The sequence below is a fragment of the Nothobranchius furzeri genome, chromosome 3, assembly GCF_043380555.1.
Source record: "Nothobranchius furzeri strain GRZ-AD chromosome 3, NfurGRZ-RIMD1, whole genome shotgun sequence".
Taxonomy (NCBI): domain Eukaryota; kingdom Metazoa; phylum Chordata; class Actinopteri; order Cyprinodontiformes; family Nothobranchiidae; genus Nothobranchius; species Nothobranchius furzeri.
The window spans coordinates 4,827,032-4,843,077 of NC_091743.1; the positions used below are offsets into that span (position 1 = coordinate 4,827,032).

The following is a 16,046-nucleotide window of genomic DNA, read 5'->3' on the forward strand; positions in this document are numbered from 1 at the left end:
GTATCTACGCCCAGCAGGGCTTTGAGATCCTTCGAAACAGTCAGCTGGTAGAACCGGGTCAGAACCAAACAGGGTGAAGCTGCTTTTAGCTACTATGCTGCCCAACTCTAGTGAATTTTAAATCAAAATGAATAACCTTCATGTATTCATCAGCCTGTGAATGAATGTTCTTATACTGCACCTTCTGCACTGTAACTGCTCACCCTTTAACTTTGTCTTTTTATTATTCTTACAGCTAATTTTATGTGTATTTTAATCTTAACGTTAAAATCTGTTGTTTAATGTTGGGCTGATTTGAATGTTCTTGCTGATCTTGCTCCTGGAAAGCACATTGAATTCCCTCTGTGTACGAAATGTGCTACAGAAATAAAGCTGCCTTGCCCTGATTAAAGCAGCTATGAACCTGCCTCATAGTGAAACCCTCAGCAGGCCGCTCTGAATCACCTATCCAAAGGGACTGGGAGTAGAACAGAACGTGTCTGAATCTGCATGTGTGCTGAAGCTGGTGTGTGTTCGGAGTCAGGAGGCATACCCTGTACCTGGTCTAAAGCCACATTTAAAGTTCTCTCTCAGCTCCGCGAGGGAGACACACATACGTTGATGAAGACGTTTTAACTTAGACTTCACCGGTAGCTGGGGAATGTTGTGAAGCACTTCCCCACCAGAGGGTGTAGCACTATCCTGCCACCATGACAGTCACTCATCCAGCCCCCTAGTGCATTTACTATTGTGTTCACGTTGTTTTAATCTGTTTCAGAGACTTTTTAACACTCATTCTCCTCCAGCTCTTCATGCGATCGGTACCTTTAAGCTCACTGCCGTCCACAAATGAAACGCTTTCTGCGTTTCGTAAGACTTCTTCAGTCACAGGTTAACAAACGCTCAGATTTTGGGACTTTTTATATGAGAAGTTCCTGGATCACTTCTGTGTCAGCCGCTAAATATCTTTTTATTCTTTTGATGGGGCAATAGCAGTGCTGTTGATGAATTTACAGGAAGTGGCATCCTGACCAATCACAAGCTTGCTGTCTCTGTCACTTTTGATGGATAGTTAAAAAGTTGGGCGTGTCTCCGTCACCCTCTGTGAGCCAGTCGGAGACCTCTTGCGCTGACACACAGGGGCGTGTGCCTCTAGTATAAATCAGGCTTGAGTCAGTGTCTGCAGCAGGAGCTAACAGGAAGTGTTTAACTGGCTCTCAGGCCACCGTTTCTTTAAATGAAGCTGAGTTTACGCAACAGCCTGCTGTCATTCAGACATGCAAACTGATCCCAGACCTTCAGAATATCTCTGGTTTCACAGAAACGTGTTTAGGTCTGGCTTTGTTTGGACATGTTTGGTGGTGCTGAAGGAATTCCATCTTTCCATAGTGCAGACAGTAATTCCAGCTGTAAGGGAGCAGTTAGACAACAGCAGCCTGAGAAGGACCAGACATACATGGAAGCAGACCTTTGACTTTGTGTGGTTTAGCAGCAATGTGAATAAAATCAAAACGGTAATTACAGACGTGTTGGTCTGGTGACATTGTGGACTCATTAGTGTAAACATGTGTGGACAGCGTTCACTTTGCTGGTTTTTCTTTTTCACAAATTTCAACACTCTGACCTGTGACCTTCACTCGCTCCGGGATCTTTAACGTTCCATATATTCTTTTGCACACACACACACACACACACACACACACACACACACACACACACACACACACACACACACACACACACACACTTTATAGATTTAAAACTTGAGAAGTTCTTAGACCTCCTGTCTCTCTGCACTGACTCATAACTGAAGGGAGTGGTGGAGTTGAAGGGTGTGACTCTGACACACTGTTCATCACTCTATCCAGGTGGGTCTACCACCTTAAAGCAGCATTCAGGAGCAGCTCACACCTTTATTCAGGAGAATTTCAGATCCTGAAGAGCTCAAGCTTTCAGGTAAGTTTCTCATCAGAACCCCTCTGTAGGTTTGGAGTCAGTTGTTGTCTGCTGACATTTTGTTTGACCGACAGACAGACAGACAGACAGACAGACAGACAGACAGACAGACAGATATCCAGCCTGTTAATCAGGCTTGATCAAGATGAAACCAACAAAGGGCGACAGAAAGGACATTTTGACATGACTCATAATACAAATACATATAAACAGACCATTTCTTTTGTTTTCCAGATCTTTCCAGAAGGAACCCAGCATGAGGATCTTTTTGCTTCTAGCTGGTAAAATTTGTTTTAAACTTTTGTCTCATTGATTGTGCCGTCAAGTCTGATTTGACACAAAACAGCATTCCAGAGCAGATGTTAGAGTCCTTGGACTGAATGATGGCACAGGTACAGGATTCTTCATGTGTGTGATCTTGTGGAAATGTTACTATCTCACCCTTTTCACCTGAACTTAAATTTTTGCACTTGTTAATTTTGACCAGACTGATAAGCTAGCAGCTAGCGACAGCTGTTTATTCCAACCCTTACGCTGCACTTAATGTTGGAATGCTGTTAAGCAGTAAGTCATGTTTAGTCATTACTGGCCAGTAAGTATGTAAGGAAGGGAGGGAGGAAGGATGTAAGTAAGGAGAAAAAGATGCAAGGATGGATGGAAGTAAGGAAATAAGGAAGGAATGCAGAAATGATATAAGGAATGAATGACAGAAATAATATAAGGAAGGAAATAAGGAAGATTCTTGTTTCTCTCTATTATTGTTTGACTGGATTCAAACTATTGTCCTGTTTCAGATTAGGTAGGTTTTATTGGCACTTAAAGTCTCTTTCCAGAATATTTCTCTTATCCGATGGCACCATCTAGTGGCTGAAAAGCATATCACACAAATAGTTTCTCCTTTCCTTTCTTTAAGACGACGATGTCACGTTTCTGTTTATAAATGTGCTGCTGTAGCCAACAAACAGAGCTGTTCTTCTCATGTCATGTTGTGCTCTCTTATACTCATATTTTAAATAAGTGATAAATGACCCACACTTGTATAGCGCCTCTCAGAGTAAGGACTCCAAAGCGCTTTACACTACAGTGTATCATTCATCCATTCACACACACATTCACACACTGATGGTGATGAGCTACGATGTAGCCACAGCTGCCATGGGGCGCACTGACAGAGGCGAGGCTGCCGAGCACAGGTGCCACCGGTCCCTCCGACCACCACCAGCAGGCAAGGTGGGTTAAGTGTCTTGCCCAAGGACACAACAGAAGAATTCTCTGTCCGGAGCCGGGATCGAACCTGCAACCTTCAGACTACTGGACAGCCCGCTCAACCTGTTGAGCTACTGCTTTTTACCTGCCTTTTAGAGACTTACTTGTCCGTGGAAAGTTCATCAACTCTGCATCAGCCTGAGGTTATTCCTTAAATATGAGCAATGTAAGCGGTAGTCTAACGCTATTGGTTAATTCTGGTCGGTTCTCAGTTTCCTATTGCACGGAGCTCTGCGGGGTAGGGGGCATGCTTAGCAAAAAAAAAAAAGACGTATGGCTTACATTATATCACAGTACATGATGAGAGAATCACTTTTACAGATTTCTGACAAATCACACATCTTTTCTAAAAGAGGGAAACTCCTTCCACAATCCTTCAGCAATTTCAACAAATTTGGCATCAAAACATTCAGCTCATTCAGCTGTCGTGCGCTATGACTTTTGGTATTGAAATATTTAATACTTTTTGCGATATTCAGCTTTTTCAGCATTTTTTTAGTCCCGTTGGAATACATTAGAGATCCTTTATATTCTCAAAATTTCCACAAAATCCTGTCAATTGACTTCGAAAATGAGGATTTTCATTACCGGCCAGTAAGTACGTAAGGAAGGATCTAAGTAAGTAAATAAGAAAGGAACGAACGACGGAAATAAGGAAGGACATAAAAATGAAGGAAGGAAGATTCTTGTTTCTCTTTAATATTGTTTGAATGCTGAATGTTGTTTCATTTACTTTAAGCTCTATCACAATTTCATTCACCCCCCCCCCCCCCCCCCCTCGTAGCTTTCCAGCCACCTGCACCATAAGAAATGTGGCAGTTTACATATTTTTTGTTTTCAGCTTAGCTTTTACATTATTAAACTTCATGTTTTTGGACATCTTTAGTTTATTTGAAGCATTTAACCTTTTTCACAGCAAAAACTACAGATTTGCTTCAGCTATATAGCAGCTTCAGCAATCAGTTTCAGAATTTAGCATGTGCTTCTAATTTCACAGTTCATCTAGTTGTAAAAGTGTAACTGCTAAACTAGCCCTACTGAAATAACAGGTGTTTAGATATTTCAGCTGTCCCTTTTTTAAACTATGTTCAAAGATTTCAGCATTCTGCCATTTAGGATTATTTTTCTCCATCCTTCACCTACTTTTTGAACTTTATTACACTTGTTGGTGATTTTTGCTTTTAAATCTTTAAATACATTCAGCTAATTTTGACAGCTTTGCTTAGCTTCAGCTCAGCTATTCAGCCGCTTCATCTTACAGTTTCAGCATCCAGCATTCAAACAGCATTTCTGCAAGAAATGCAATTTATCCAGTTTGGTCTGACTTGGTTGTTTACGTGAGATTTGCTGGTTACCTGGGGATAAAGTTAGCCAATGAGCTAGCCGTCTGTGACATGTCTGGTCAGAATGTTTATGACAAAATTACAGTCATGTAAAATGAACAACGGTTGGTGAAAAGCATTAGCCTGAAGGAGAGTTTTTTGAAAACTGCAGAAATCCACTTTGGAAGTGAGGCCATCCTCACCCTGACTAACTGTTAGCTCATCAACCAGATTAGACCTGATCTGTGTTTCTGGAAGCAGAGGCCATTCCTAAAACCTTCTACAGAAAGCCACTTTAGAGGATGGGTTCTGTGCCTTTAAGAGGGAAACGAGTAGTGTTTAAATTAAATTCATTTTATTTACAAAACAATAACAGTAGTCGTGTTTCCACTACCGGAACCCCTGACATGCTTGTCTCCACCTGACTGGGCCGTTTTCAGGAACCGTTTGGGTACCAGCTCATGTAGTCTGGGTACTCCGAACGGCCTGGTGGAGCAGCTGAGCGGAACCTCTGGGTAACTTACGCTGATTGGTTGTAACTCAGTAGGAAATTACATCAGCAGATGTCCAAAACAACCAGCATTAGTAAAATTAGAAGAGTTGCTGGTGAAGCAGAATGCAAGCAAAAAAATAAATAAAATCCAACAGAGCTTAAAATTTGTAAAACTCCCGACACCGGAAAACATGGGAAAATTCCCCCAGAGATGCAATGAACAGGTTTGTTAAAGGCTGTAAAAAACAGCACTTCTTCTGGTCCCTGAACACCCCATTTTACATCACACAGCAGCTCTTGTCCTCTTAGTGGATTAAATCATGATACACTTAGATGATAGAATTTGAATGGAGACACAACAGCTGACAGGACCGGGACATCCTATCTCCTGGTCAATTTCCACATCCCAGGAACTACCCTGGAGTTCTGGTAATGGAAACACAGCTGGGGTCAGTGCGATTACCTAAACGTTTCCCACTTAAAGAACCCAGCAGATTGCATCGAGTCACTACCTCAACAGTCCCCTTACCCATGAGGACAATGAAAAAGTCATCTTTTTAAGTTAGCCAGTAATATTTGGTTACTGCAGCACCTAACCCTAACCTACCCCGCTGAACCCTGTTTATTTAAACTCCTGCTGTAGCAAAAGGAACAGCTGGTTTCAACGTGCTTTAACGATCGCCTCCCAGGGCGGGTAGTGTTTCAATCTCAGGAAAATTAAACAAGGAATTAATTTTCTGCTGAACTTTTACCTTCACTACAGGAAATGTGTTGTAACAAAAAGGAATTATATAATTCCACTACAAATGTCATCATCTTTCAAGACGTGTGCAATACCACTACTTTTCTCGTTATTGTGTGCAAAAATGATCTTAATTTAAAATTGCTACGTATGTACTCTTCTGTGATATCTTGTGTGCTACAGCTGCTATCATGCTGTACCTGAATCATTGCAATGATGAAATTTCCCACTGAGGGACAAATAAAGACATTTTTATCATTATTAAAAATAGAATTCCTCATCTCTTCTAGAGGTGGATGTCTGGCTGTTCTAGATAAACTTGTAAAGGTAAAGTGGAAGTCAAGGAATGGGTGGAGATGTATTTCATCCACACTTCCTTTTAGGAAAACGCTTCTGAAAGAGGCGTCGCCTTGAGGACCGAGAGAGCGGCACTGAGGCAGTGATTGGATGCAACCGGTTTCACTTCCTTCTGTGCAGCAGTCAGACACTAAAGAGGGTTGACTCCGTCTCGGTGCACATGAGGCTTTGCTGTACTGTGTCATTTGTACAGTTTCCTTTGTGAATCTGCTGCTGAGAAGCAGGAGACAGCCAGAAGCTACTTGTTCTTGAGCTTCACAACGGTAGTGCATGTGCATGTTGCTGTTGGAGCTGTGAGGATCAAACGATGTGTTACAGAAACCTGCCTAGTGGCCTCGAGGTTGTGGTTTAGGGGAAACAAAAGATCGAGTCAAACACAAATGAAACGTTCCAGATCCTAGTTTTTTGGCGAATTAGCCGCTGAGGGATCTCAGTCCTGCTGTAGTCCGTGTACCTGCCAGGATCTGCTGTGGGCTGCTGCTGGAACTAAAGAAATCCACCAGCTACCCAAACACTGAAACACAAATGAAGATTCTAGATCTTTAAGCAAGAGATAAAGGATAAATATAAAGATATCAAGATATTTGTCTCACCAACATCTTCAGGCAGGAAACTATCAGACATGCATCTGGACTCGTCAAGATCTTTAGGTATTTGTTATCTGGGGAACTTGTTGCAGCCTAAATTACTTTTCTGTGAGCAAAAAGGTTAATTTCTAAAATGCTTCAAATCAGAAAAATTTTATTATTTTTTTTACTTTTACCAAACTGACAGAAAAGTAATTAAAATGTGTTCTAAGGTGAAACTCAGCATGTGTGAATGTTGTAGAACAACTTCTGGACATGGTGCTCAGTAGGGTTCAGTCACACTGAACTCCAAGTGCAGCTTCCAGAAGGTTAAGTAGAAAGTGGAGCTACTGGAACCATAGGCTGCTGTGGTGATGAACTCCAAGTTTCTTCCTCTCCTCAGCGATGATGATGGCATCTTCAGCCCAGAATGACTGCTCTCTTGGAGCATGTTACCCCCCCAGCAGAGACCTCCTCCTGGGCCGTTCTCACCTTCTCCACGCCTCCTCCACCTGTGGCCTTGATGCCTCAGAGATCTACTGTACTCCATATTATCAGGTACCACGTTCACATATTGTTTCAAAATGCTGCTTTGATTTTTGTCTGTTGAAAAATACTGAATTTTGTTTCTTCACCCCACCTGTACTTCTGTAGAAGGGAAACATTCTTTAAAGAAGCTGAAATACAAACCTAATGAGCAGCTTTCTGAATGGGTCCCGTCTTTGGGCCATGCACAGGCCATTTACAGACAAGGATGACTTTTGTGCTTTGGGTCACATTGTCTATTTGTGAAACTCCCATTTCTGTGTAAAATTATCATGTTGAAACTGGTCTCTTGCTTGATGTCTTCAAACCCTGCCAACTGATCCAGAACAACCAATACATAACTGGATGTGAGAGGAACTGTGTAGAACAGAGGTTATGCAGTGAGCGACAGTCCAGCGAAGCGGCTCAGGGACTTCAAACACAGAAAAATGTTCAATCTGGAGTCACTGAGACATTTATGTTTATGTTTATGTATTTAGCAGACGTTTTTGTCTAAAGCGACTTACAAGTGATAATCGGCATGTTGCCCTTGAGGCTAACAACAACAATAACAACAACAACTTGACATCAGTCATGGAGAGTAGGGAACAAGGGGTGGACAGTAGAGAGGGGGGACGGGTGCAGGGAGGGTGCTAGTTAAGGAGATGCTCTCTGAAGAGCAGGGTCTTCAGGAGTTTCTTGAAAATTGAAAAGGAAGCCGCTGTTCTGGTAGTGCTTGGTAGGTCATTCCACATTTGTGGAACGATGCATGAGAAGAGTCTGGATTGTCCTGAGCGTGGTGTAGGCACTGCTAGCCGACCATCCTGTGATGACTGGAGTGGCCGGGCCGAGACGTAAGCCTTTAAAAGAGCAAGTCACATCAAAATCAACTTTTTTTGCTGATAACTAGTATAAATGAGTGTCTAATAGTGCTGTAGACATATGTAGTCATTATTTTTGCATTTTGATGCATTTCCATAGAAAACTAAATTCTGTCTAGCACCATCTTCAGCTCAAAAGTATAGAACATGTTTACTTTGAGTCTGTTTTAGCCAATGGCTAACGAGAACGATGCTACGTATCCAAGAACAGTACTACTAGCAGCTATGTGGCTGCAGGTTATAAAAGCATTGCGGTCTCAACCAGCCTTGTAGCAGTCGAGGCTCGGATTAGCTGCAAGTGAGTTGTGCTGTAGTTAGCATTAGCATTGTGTCAGAATCCCAGAAAAGCTTCTAGTATCATAGTTATTTAGTTCCAGTAGCTTGGCTGTTAGATTTTGTAGTTTAGTGTTTTTTACATGTGTCTCTTTCCAGTGATGGGAATAACGCTGTTTAAAATAATGACGTTACTAACAGCGTTCTTTTTTTGGGTACGAAATAATCTAATTAATTACTTTTCCCACTGTTGCAGCGCCGTTACCATTACTGGGGACGGAAGGTTGTGCGTTACTATGTGCTTGTCGAACGTTGAGCAACAGTGTGAGGCTTTCTGACCGCCACACTTCAGCTGCAGCCAGGGAGAGAGAGGTGTCGGTAACGCACTTACAAACACCATGATGATTGGCTGGGTGGGCGGAGACCCTCACGGTCTCAGTCACTGCCTGCTGTAGACCCAACAGAGCAGTGATGGGAATAACGCCATTTAAAATAACCGCATTAATAAAAAAAATATTTCAGTAACGAGCAAACTAATTAATTACCATCTTCTTTTATCAAAACGTCGTTTCTGTTACTGATAAGAAAATGCATTCGTTAAGCAGTGCGGTGTGTTGCAGCTGTCATCAGCTGATCAGGAGCTAAAGAGGCAGGTGTTTTCTTCCAAGCGCATCACGGCTGTGACGAACGAGGAAGACGTGATGAATAGTCTACGCCCTTCTTAGCGTGACAGCGGGACGTCCCGAAGGTCCGCTCACCTGTTCACCGCTCAGACGTCCTGATCTTCTACCTTCCTAGATCATCCAGCTGTAACCTGTTCCTGATCATGTCTTTAGTCCCGCTGTAACACTGATGCATCAGTCTCAGACGTCATGGAGCTCAGGTGTTATTAGAACTACCTGTGTGTGTTCACCACCCAGCTTCAGCTCTTCTGTGGTTGGGTCTGACCCACGTTAGTAAATGTAAGTCCTCCATCAGGCTCGTGCCTCTTCTGGTGTCATTTTAAAGGATTTTATTGATTTATTTAACTGTTACTAGATTAGCAGCAACAGAAATGCTAAAACACACAATTATGTGAAGCTGGAAAAATTTAAATACTGTTCAAATTTACATTTATTTCTGTAATTTAACTAGACTGAGAGACCATTTAAAGGCTCGGGAACCTTTACAGGTGTTTCTATTTGCAATTTTAAATTTTAGCTGATTGGGGTCTTGTTAAATATCACACAGTGACCTTATAATAGTCTAGATAAGTGTAATGCTCCTATTAGTAGTTCCTCCTGTTAAGTGCTTATTTATTTAAATTATTCAGGTTTATAAAAAACATTTGGACATACATTTTATTATGTTCCAGTCATTAGTCATTTATATTTCACTATTGCAGTAATTTATAGTAAATTAAGTAAGTTCAATTAACCCATTTTTCTTGCATTCTTTAATGAAAAAAGTAACTAAGAATCAAAGCACAAAAGAGGACTCAAATGCAGAGCTCACACAGTTTAATAAGCTGAAGGGATTCCTGGCAGTACAGCACAACTGAACAAGTCCAAAACTAACTAAATACACTCTCACAAAGTGTTACTGAGAGCAGGTTCACTTTACTCAACTGAAGAAGACAAACTGGCAAAGGAATCTGTTTGCAAAGAAGCATAAATGGAGAAGTCAGGACACAGGTGCAAGACATAAGGCTGATTAGTGCGGAGCCTCAGGTCGTGAAGCTGCCTATAATGAGACAGGAAGTGAATACACAAAATAAAACAGGAAGTACCAGAAATACAATAAAACCAGAAACATGACTGTAAAGCACTCAACCTACAGAACCACCCTTGACACTAAGTAGTTCTTTTTCTTGGTAATTAGTAACTTTTATAATCTCGTAACTCCGTTAGTAACTGAGTTACTTTTTTTGACAAAGTAATTAGTAACTTTGACTTACTTTTAAAAGTAACTTTCCCAACACTGACTCTTTCACAACTTGATGGAGTTTTAACCGGGATGGAGTTTGAACCGTGTTCTGATGGTTTGAAGAGCATTTCACAAATTAGTCCAAGCCGTTCCAGTAATTAGCCGCATCCCGTCAACTGCTGCTTCCTCAAAACGGAGATTTTGTTCCCAATTTGAGGTGAGTAAGCTAAATAATTACTTTTAACAGCTTCTAAAGATCGTTCCCTACCTGTAATTTTGCAGCTTCATTTGCTATATTTATAAATGCAGAGACGTGGACGTGGTTCATGTAATTTAGCTAGTATCAGTTCGCACTGCCGCAGGCTCGGGGCGAGTGTTGTGTGTGTTACAGACTGGTTCGGGTTAAGTTTTTGTGCCAGTTAGTAATATCAGCGCTTATGCAGAGCAGGAGGGACACTGAAGAGCAGCTCCTCCTGTAGCAGACCTGACCCAGTTCTGAACTGGTGATGAGTCCAGTTCTCATTAGAACATGTCTGATTCTGGACCCTGAGTTAGCTCTGAGAGCAGTTCGATCACTCACCAGCCGTGTTATAAAGCACATATATTAGACAGTTTGTTTTGTACACGATCTAAGTTACTAAACTCCCACAACAATGTGATGAATTCCACCCAGAGCAGCTTCTACGCTCCTGAACAGACCCAGGTGTGGTGGAGAGCTTCTGAGCAGCTTCCATCTGGATGACAGGACAAGCTCTATGAACTGATCCAGGTAAAAACATTCTAAATAATAATATTGTACTCTGTTTTCTGTTTTTTTTCCTTACATCTCAGCCTGGCTGCTCACCACTGGAGAGGGGTAGCTTCCCAGACTCACATTAACATCCCATTTTACCTCAGGGCCTCCTGATCTAACAGAAAAACCTGTAGCTCCATCCTTGCTCCGCTCTCCACGTTTCTCATCATCTCTGGATGATTCCTCCCACAACACTGATGTTATATATAATTTGCTTTTTTCAGGCTAAATGAACCCAAGTAATCTGCTGTCAGACTGATTGTTGCAGCTACAAATGGTCCAGACTAACATGCAGCCTTGCAGGTGTAGTAAAGGCGAGTTGTTTTTAATCATCATGTAATCTTCGTTACAGCCTTTGAGTTTTAACATCATCTATGTTTTTGTTTCATAGCTTATTGCTACACGTGTGTTGCTGCTGTGAGCATCATGAAGGAGACTACTGATTCTGGTCCTGTGACACTTGGTGACATGTGAGCTGATTCACCTGATAAATAACTTTTACATTAAATATTTTGTTTTTTGCTATCAAAAGTAACTTAACTAATAACCTGCATTATTGTAGGACACCCAGCAAAATGTGGACGCAACACCATGAGGCAGGCACATGTTAATACTCTATAAGAGCACATGAGGTGAGCAACACCTAACCATCTCATCATTAGCCTGGCTGATCACCTGATAACTTCTGTCATCTGGTTATGACGGCATGAGTGTGTCCTCACACACCTGTAACCTATCAGCTCATCTGGCAGAATAGAGAGAAGAGACAACACCACATCTCCTGTTCCTGGAAAGCCTTCAGCCATCCTTCGATGACTGAGAACCTCCATCCAGCTCTGTCTCCTGTCCGCCTACAATTATTGTATTAAATATTTTGTTTGACAAGTTCTTTGTGTTGTCAAAATGTCTCATTTTAGTAACAGTTTTTATATTTTAATAGATATTTATAAATTGCATTAACTGAATTATCACATTTTTACACGTTTAGCTCTATTGTGATGAATTAAACTAGCACCTCACTGTTAAAAGCTCATTTTAATTTCAAGCATGTTTAAGTATTTATGGACATGAACAAAAACAAGAAATATATAAATTGAGATTTATTTAATTAATATAACAAATAACTGTTTAGAGGGGGAAGGAATCATTCAAGGGAAAAATCTTCTGGAAGCTCCTGATCCTGACAACACCACCAGAGGAGACCCAGCTGCTGACACTTGAGGATCACCTACGACCAAGAGAGCAGCTGGTATCTGTAAATAAATAATGAAATCAGGGCAGTTTTAGTGGGCTGTTTGGGATTGTGTAACATAAATGAACACATTACAGAATAATTTTCTCATGGGGTAGTTTCATAACTTTCTATGCAGCAGACTGTAACTTTAGCCCAGGGTAGGTGGCTGTGTCCTAGACAGCTGCTATCGACACATTTCAGTGTTTTTTTTCCTGCTTTACCAGGTTAGATTAGCTGTTCAGCAGCGCAGCTATTACTGCTGATTAAAATAAGGTGTGTTGAAGCAGATAAACTTCTAAAACATGATTGATAATAGCTTTTTAAGGCCGTGGAGCCAAACCCTGCAGCTAATCTAATGCTATGGCTAACAGCTACTTACCATTCAAAGCTGGTTCTGTTGTGTCGGTTCCGGAAGTTTCAGGCAACTCACAAGCTCAAAACAATAAGGCTCAGGTCCGCTTGTCTCCTCCACATAGACATGGTCCCGTTCTTCTCAATTGTCTGGGTAAGGACGGGGAGAAGCGTCCTCCACTTCTAATGACTGCTCAGAGTGAAAAAAGCTAGCTTCGTCTCATTACCGATCCATCTTCATCACTGCCGCGGCTCCGCCCTCTCGGTCCGCCAGGCAACGCCTACGAATGTTGCAATTTTCAAAACTGATATGTGGGTGGAGAACTCTGAGGCAGGGTTGACCCGCCCTTTAAATGTTTTTATTCTGTAAAGCAAGGAAATAACGCCCCTTTAACTGAGTCCTCATTCCAAGTTGAGGAAGCTGCAATCTATCTATACATTTAACAGAAACATGGTTGTCTCCAAAGCCAGAAGCACATTCAATCCACTCCTCATCGTGGTTTTCATTGTTTTATTGAAACAGCTTTGAGTACAAAATAAAAATGTTACATGAAAATGTGACTCCTTTTTGTGACACAAGGCCTAAAAATAAAATACAAAAAGCAAAACAAGTAGGACATGAAAGGAGGAAGTGTGTGTTGGAAGGTCATCACCACTCATCCCTGTTATGTTTATGTTTATGTATTTAGCAGATGCTTTTGTCCAAAGCGACTTACAAGCGATAATCGGCATTTTGCCCTTGAGGCTAACAACAATAACAACAACTTGACATCAGTCATGGGGAGTAGGGAACAAGGAGTGGACAGTAGAGAGGTGGGGACGGGTGCAGGGAGGGTGCTAGTTAAGAAGATGCTCTCTGAAGAGCAGGGTCTTCAGGAGTTTCTTGAAAATTGAAAAGGAAGCTCCTGTTCTGGTAGTGCTTGGTAGGTCATTCCACATTTGTGGAATGATGCATGAGAAGAGTCTGGATTGTCCTGAGCGTGGTGTAGGCGATCCTGTGATGACCGGAGCGGCCGGGCCGAGACGTAAGCCTTTGCAAGAGGATTCAGGTAGATGGGAGCCGTACCATCTCGGACTTTGTATGCTAGTGTTAGCAATTTGAATTTGATGCATGCTGCTAGCGGTAGCCAGTGGAGCTCAATGAACAGAGGGGTGACGTGTGCTCTTTTTGGCTGATTGAAGACCAGACACGCCACTGCGTTCTGGACCATTTGAAGAGGTCTCACAGTACAGCCTGGAAGACCAGTTAGAAGGGCATTGCAGTAATATGTTAGGTTATTTCATTTTCCCATCCAGGGTTACCTGAAAGGAAAGCTTACCACTCAGGGGTTTTATTATCAAGCTGATCAATTTAACCCATTCTAATCTTACTAACAAGAAACCTTTTAGACTTTGCAAAGTGGAGAGAGAGAGATAAAATGATACACACGAGTCGGTGGTCTCTTTGCTCTCGTCGGACAAAAGCCCTCAAGAGTATTTATTAAAGACACACAGAAATGATAAAACGCACACACATTTAGGGAGACAAGCATGCGCTGGCACAGGGTGTTCTTACTGATAAGCTAGGAGTGGGGAGAAGCAAGGTCAAGCACCTGTCTGTTGCCAGGGAAAAATAGGCTGGATGTAATTTCGTTTAAAATCATACACAATGTATCCATAATTTATCCAACAGACTGCACTTAAAATAATAAGTACATGATACTAGATTATTTTCGAAGTTTCTCCTGTATATAAAGTAAAACATACTTAAATGCAAGTAACTATTACTAGGAAAAAACTAGTACAGCGTACTGAAAACTTTACTTGCAGTTTACTAAAGCTTAAGTATACACAACTCAAAAAAGAAACTAGTCCAGTAAACAAATTTCCAAATACTTTGTACTAGTTTGACTTAGATTAACTTGTAATGAAGTAAATTTTACTTGTAAGTATTAGTAGCTCCAACACATAATTACCTAGTCCTGTGTACTAATTGAATTGCGATCGTTTTGCATGTTTTTTCAAGTAAGCTGAACTAATCAGATTTAACAATGTATGGAGCTGAAGTAAACACATCTGCAGGCAAAAATTCCCCATTAAATTCTTAAAGCTGCTTTCCGGAGTTTTCCCCTTTCAGAAATGATGTATGATTTTTCAGAAACCCGTAAAAGCAATTGTCTCATAATGTACTGTGATAAAATGTAAGCAATATGGCTTTTTGAAATTTTTTGGCTAAGCACGCCCTCTGCCCTGCAGAGCTCCGTGCAGTAGGAAACTGAGCGCCGACCAGAACAAACCAATAGCGTTAGACTACCGCTTGCTTGCTTCAAATTTAAGGAATACCTCGGCTGTTGCAGAGTTGATGAACTTTTCACGGACAAGTAAGTCTCTAAAAAATAAATATATGAGAACATGAGAATAATACTCGTAAAACAACGTGTTTTAGCTTTTTGTTGACTACAGAAGCACATTTATAAACAGAAACGTGAAATCGCCATCTTAAACAGAGCAACTGAATTTTTGTGTGAAATGCTTGTCAGCCACTAGATGGTGCCATCGGATAAGAGAAATACTCTGGAAAGAGACTTTAATCAAATGCAGCAGTGAAGAGATCGATTTATCTTGCTTTCTATAATTGTGTATTGGAGGAAATGTTTTATTGCCTGGTGTGATAGAGTGAGTATCTGTATTTTGCGACTTAGTTTGGTGAATTCTATTGTATCTGTTTCTTTCTTTTTTGAATATGGATTTTTTTAGATGAATTAGGATTATTAATCATGACTGTAAATGTATTTTAGATTTTTTCTTGGGATTATGAATACTGTTTGTAAACCAAAAGTGCACAGAAGTACATATTTTCAGCATTTCTGTGTGGACGAGGCCCCACCAAGTGTTAACTGACTCTGCGCACCTGACTATAATTACTTAACTTCTACTGTTCACTTTTGTAAAACTCTAAAGAAACCCAATCTTTAGTTTGGGTTAGGGTGATTAAAGTAATTGTCTAATGAAGAATCATGCATTGGTTGCTTCTCAGTCTGCTCACAGTGCCCAAACGTTGCCTATGCATGTATCAATAATAATAATAATGTCTAAAATGTTATGTCCCCTCCCACCCCTGCATCCTCTTTACAGTCAAGGATGAAGTGCTGTCCATGTGACTCCAGGAATACAGACAGTCAGCTGGCCCACACAGTTCAGAACATCTTGACTTCTTCTAAACCTGACAGATGGTGGCAGTCCAAGAAAGGTAAGAAAAAAACATATTTGTTTGGTAATTTCTAAATTACTCCCATTTTACCTCAAAGGAATTCTAAGCACACCCAGCGGGATTAGATTCATAATTTGGTAAATTGTAAACAACCCTTAAACATACAACAAACACATACTTTGCAAAATGAGAAACTTTGCAAAGGGTGAGAGG

General features: G+C 41.1%; 1 protein-coding gene across 2 annotated transcripts in view; it reads left to right on the forward strand.

Moving 5' to 3' along the window:
* The first annotated feature begins 1,780 nt into the window (after positions 1-1,780).
* The window catches only part of LOC107372335 (laminin subunit beta-3), a 143,632-nt gene continuing 129,366 nt past the window's right edge, over positions 1,781-16,046 (forward strand). Inside the window, exons 1-4 of one of the 2 annotated variants that reach the window (XM_054734789.2) lie at positions 1,781-1,935; positions 2,170-2,216; positions 7,085-7,239; positions 15,758-15,872. In XM_054734789.2, coding sequence (XP_054590764.2) covers positions 2,192-2,216; positions 7,085-7,239; positions 15,758-15,872 — 295 coding nt within the window. In that variant the 5' untranslated portion in view covers positions 1,781-1,935; positions 2,170-2,191. The remainder of the gene's footprint in view (positions 1,936-2,169; positions 2,217-7,084; positions 7,240-15,757; positions 15,873-16,046) is intronic. The other variant, XM_054734788.2, reaches the window with a different exon arrangement.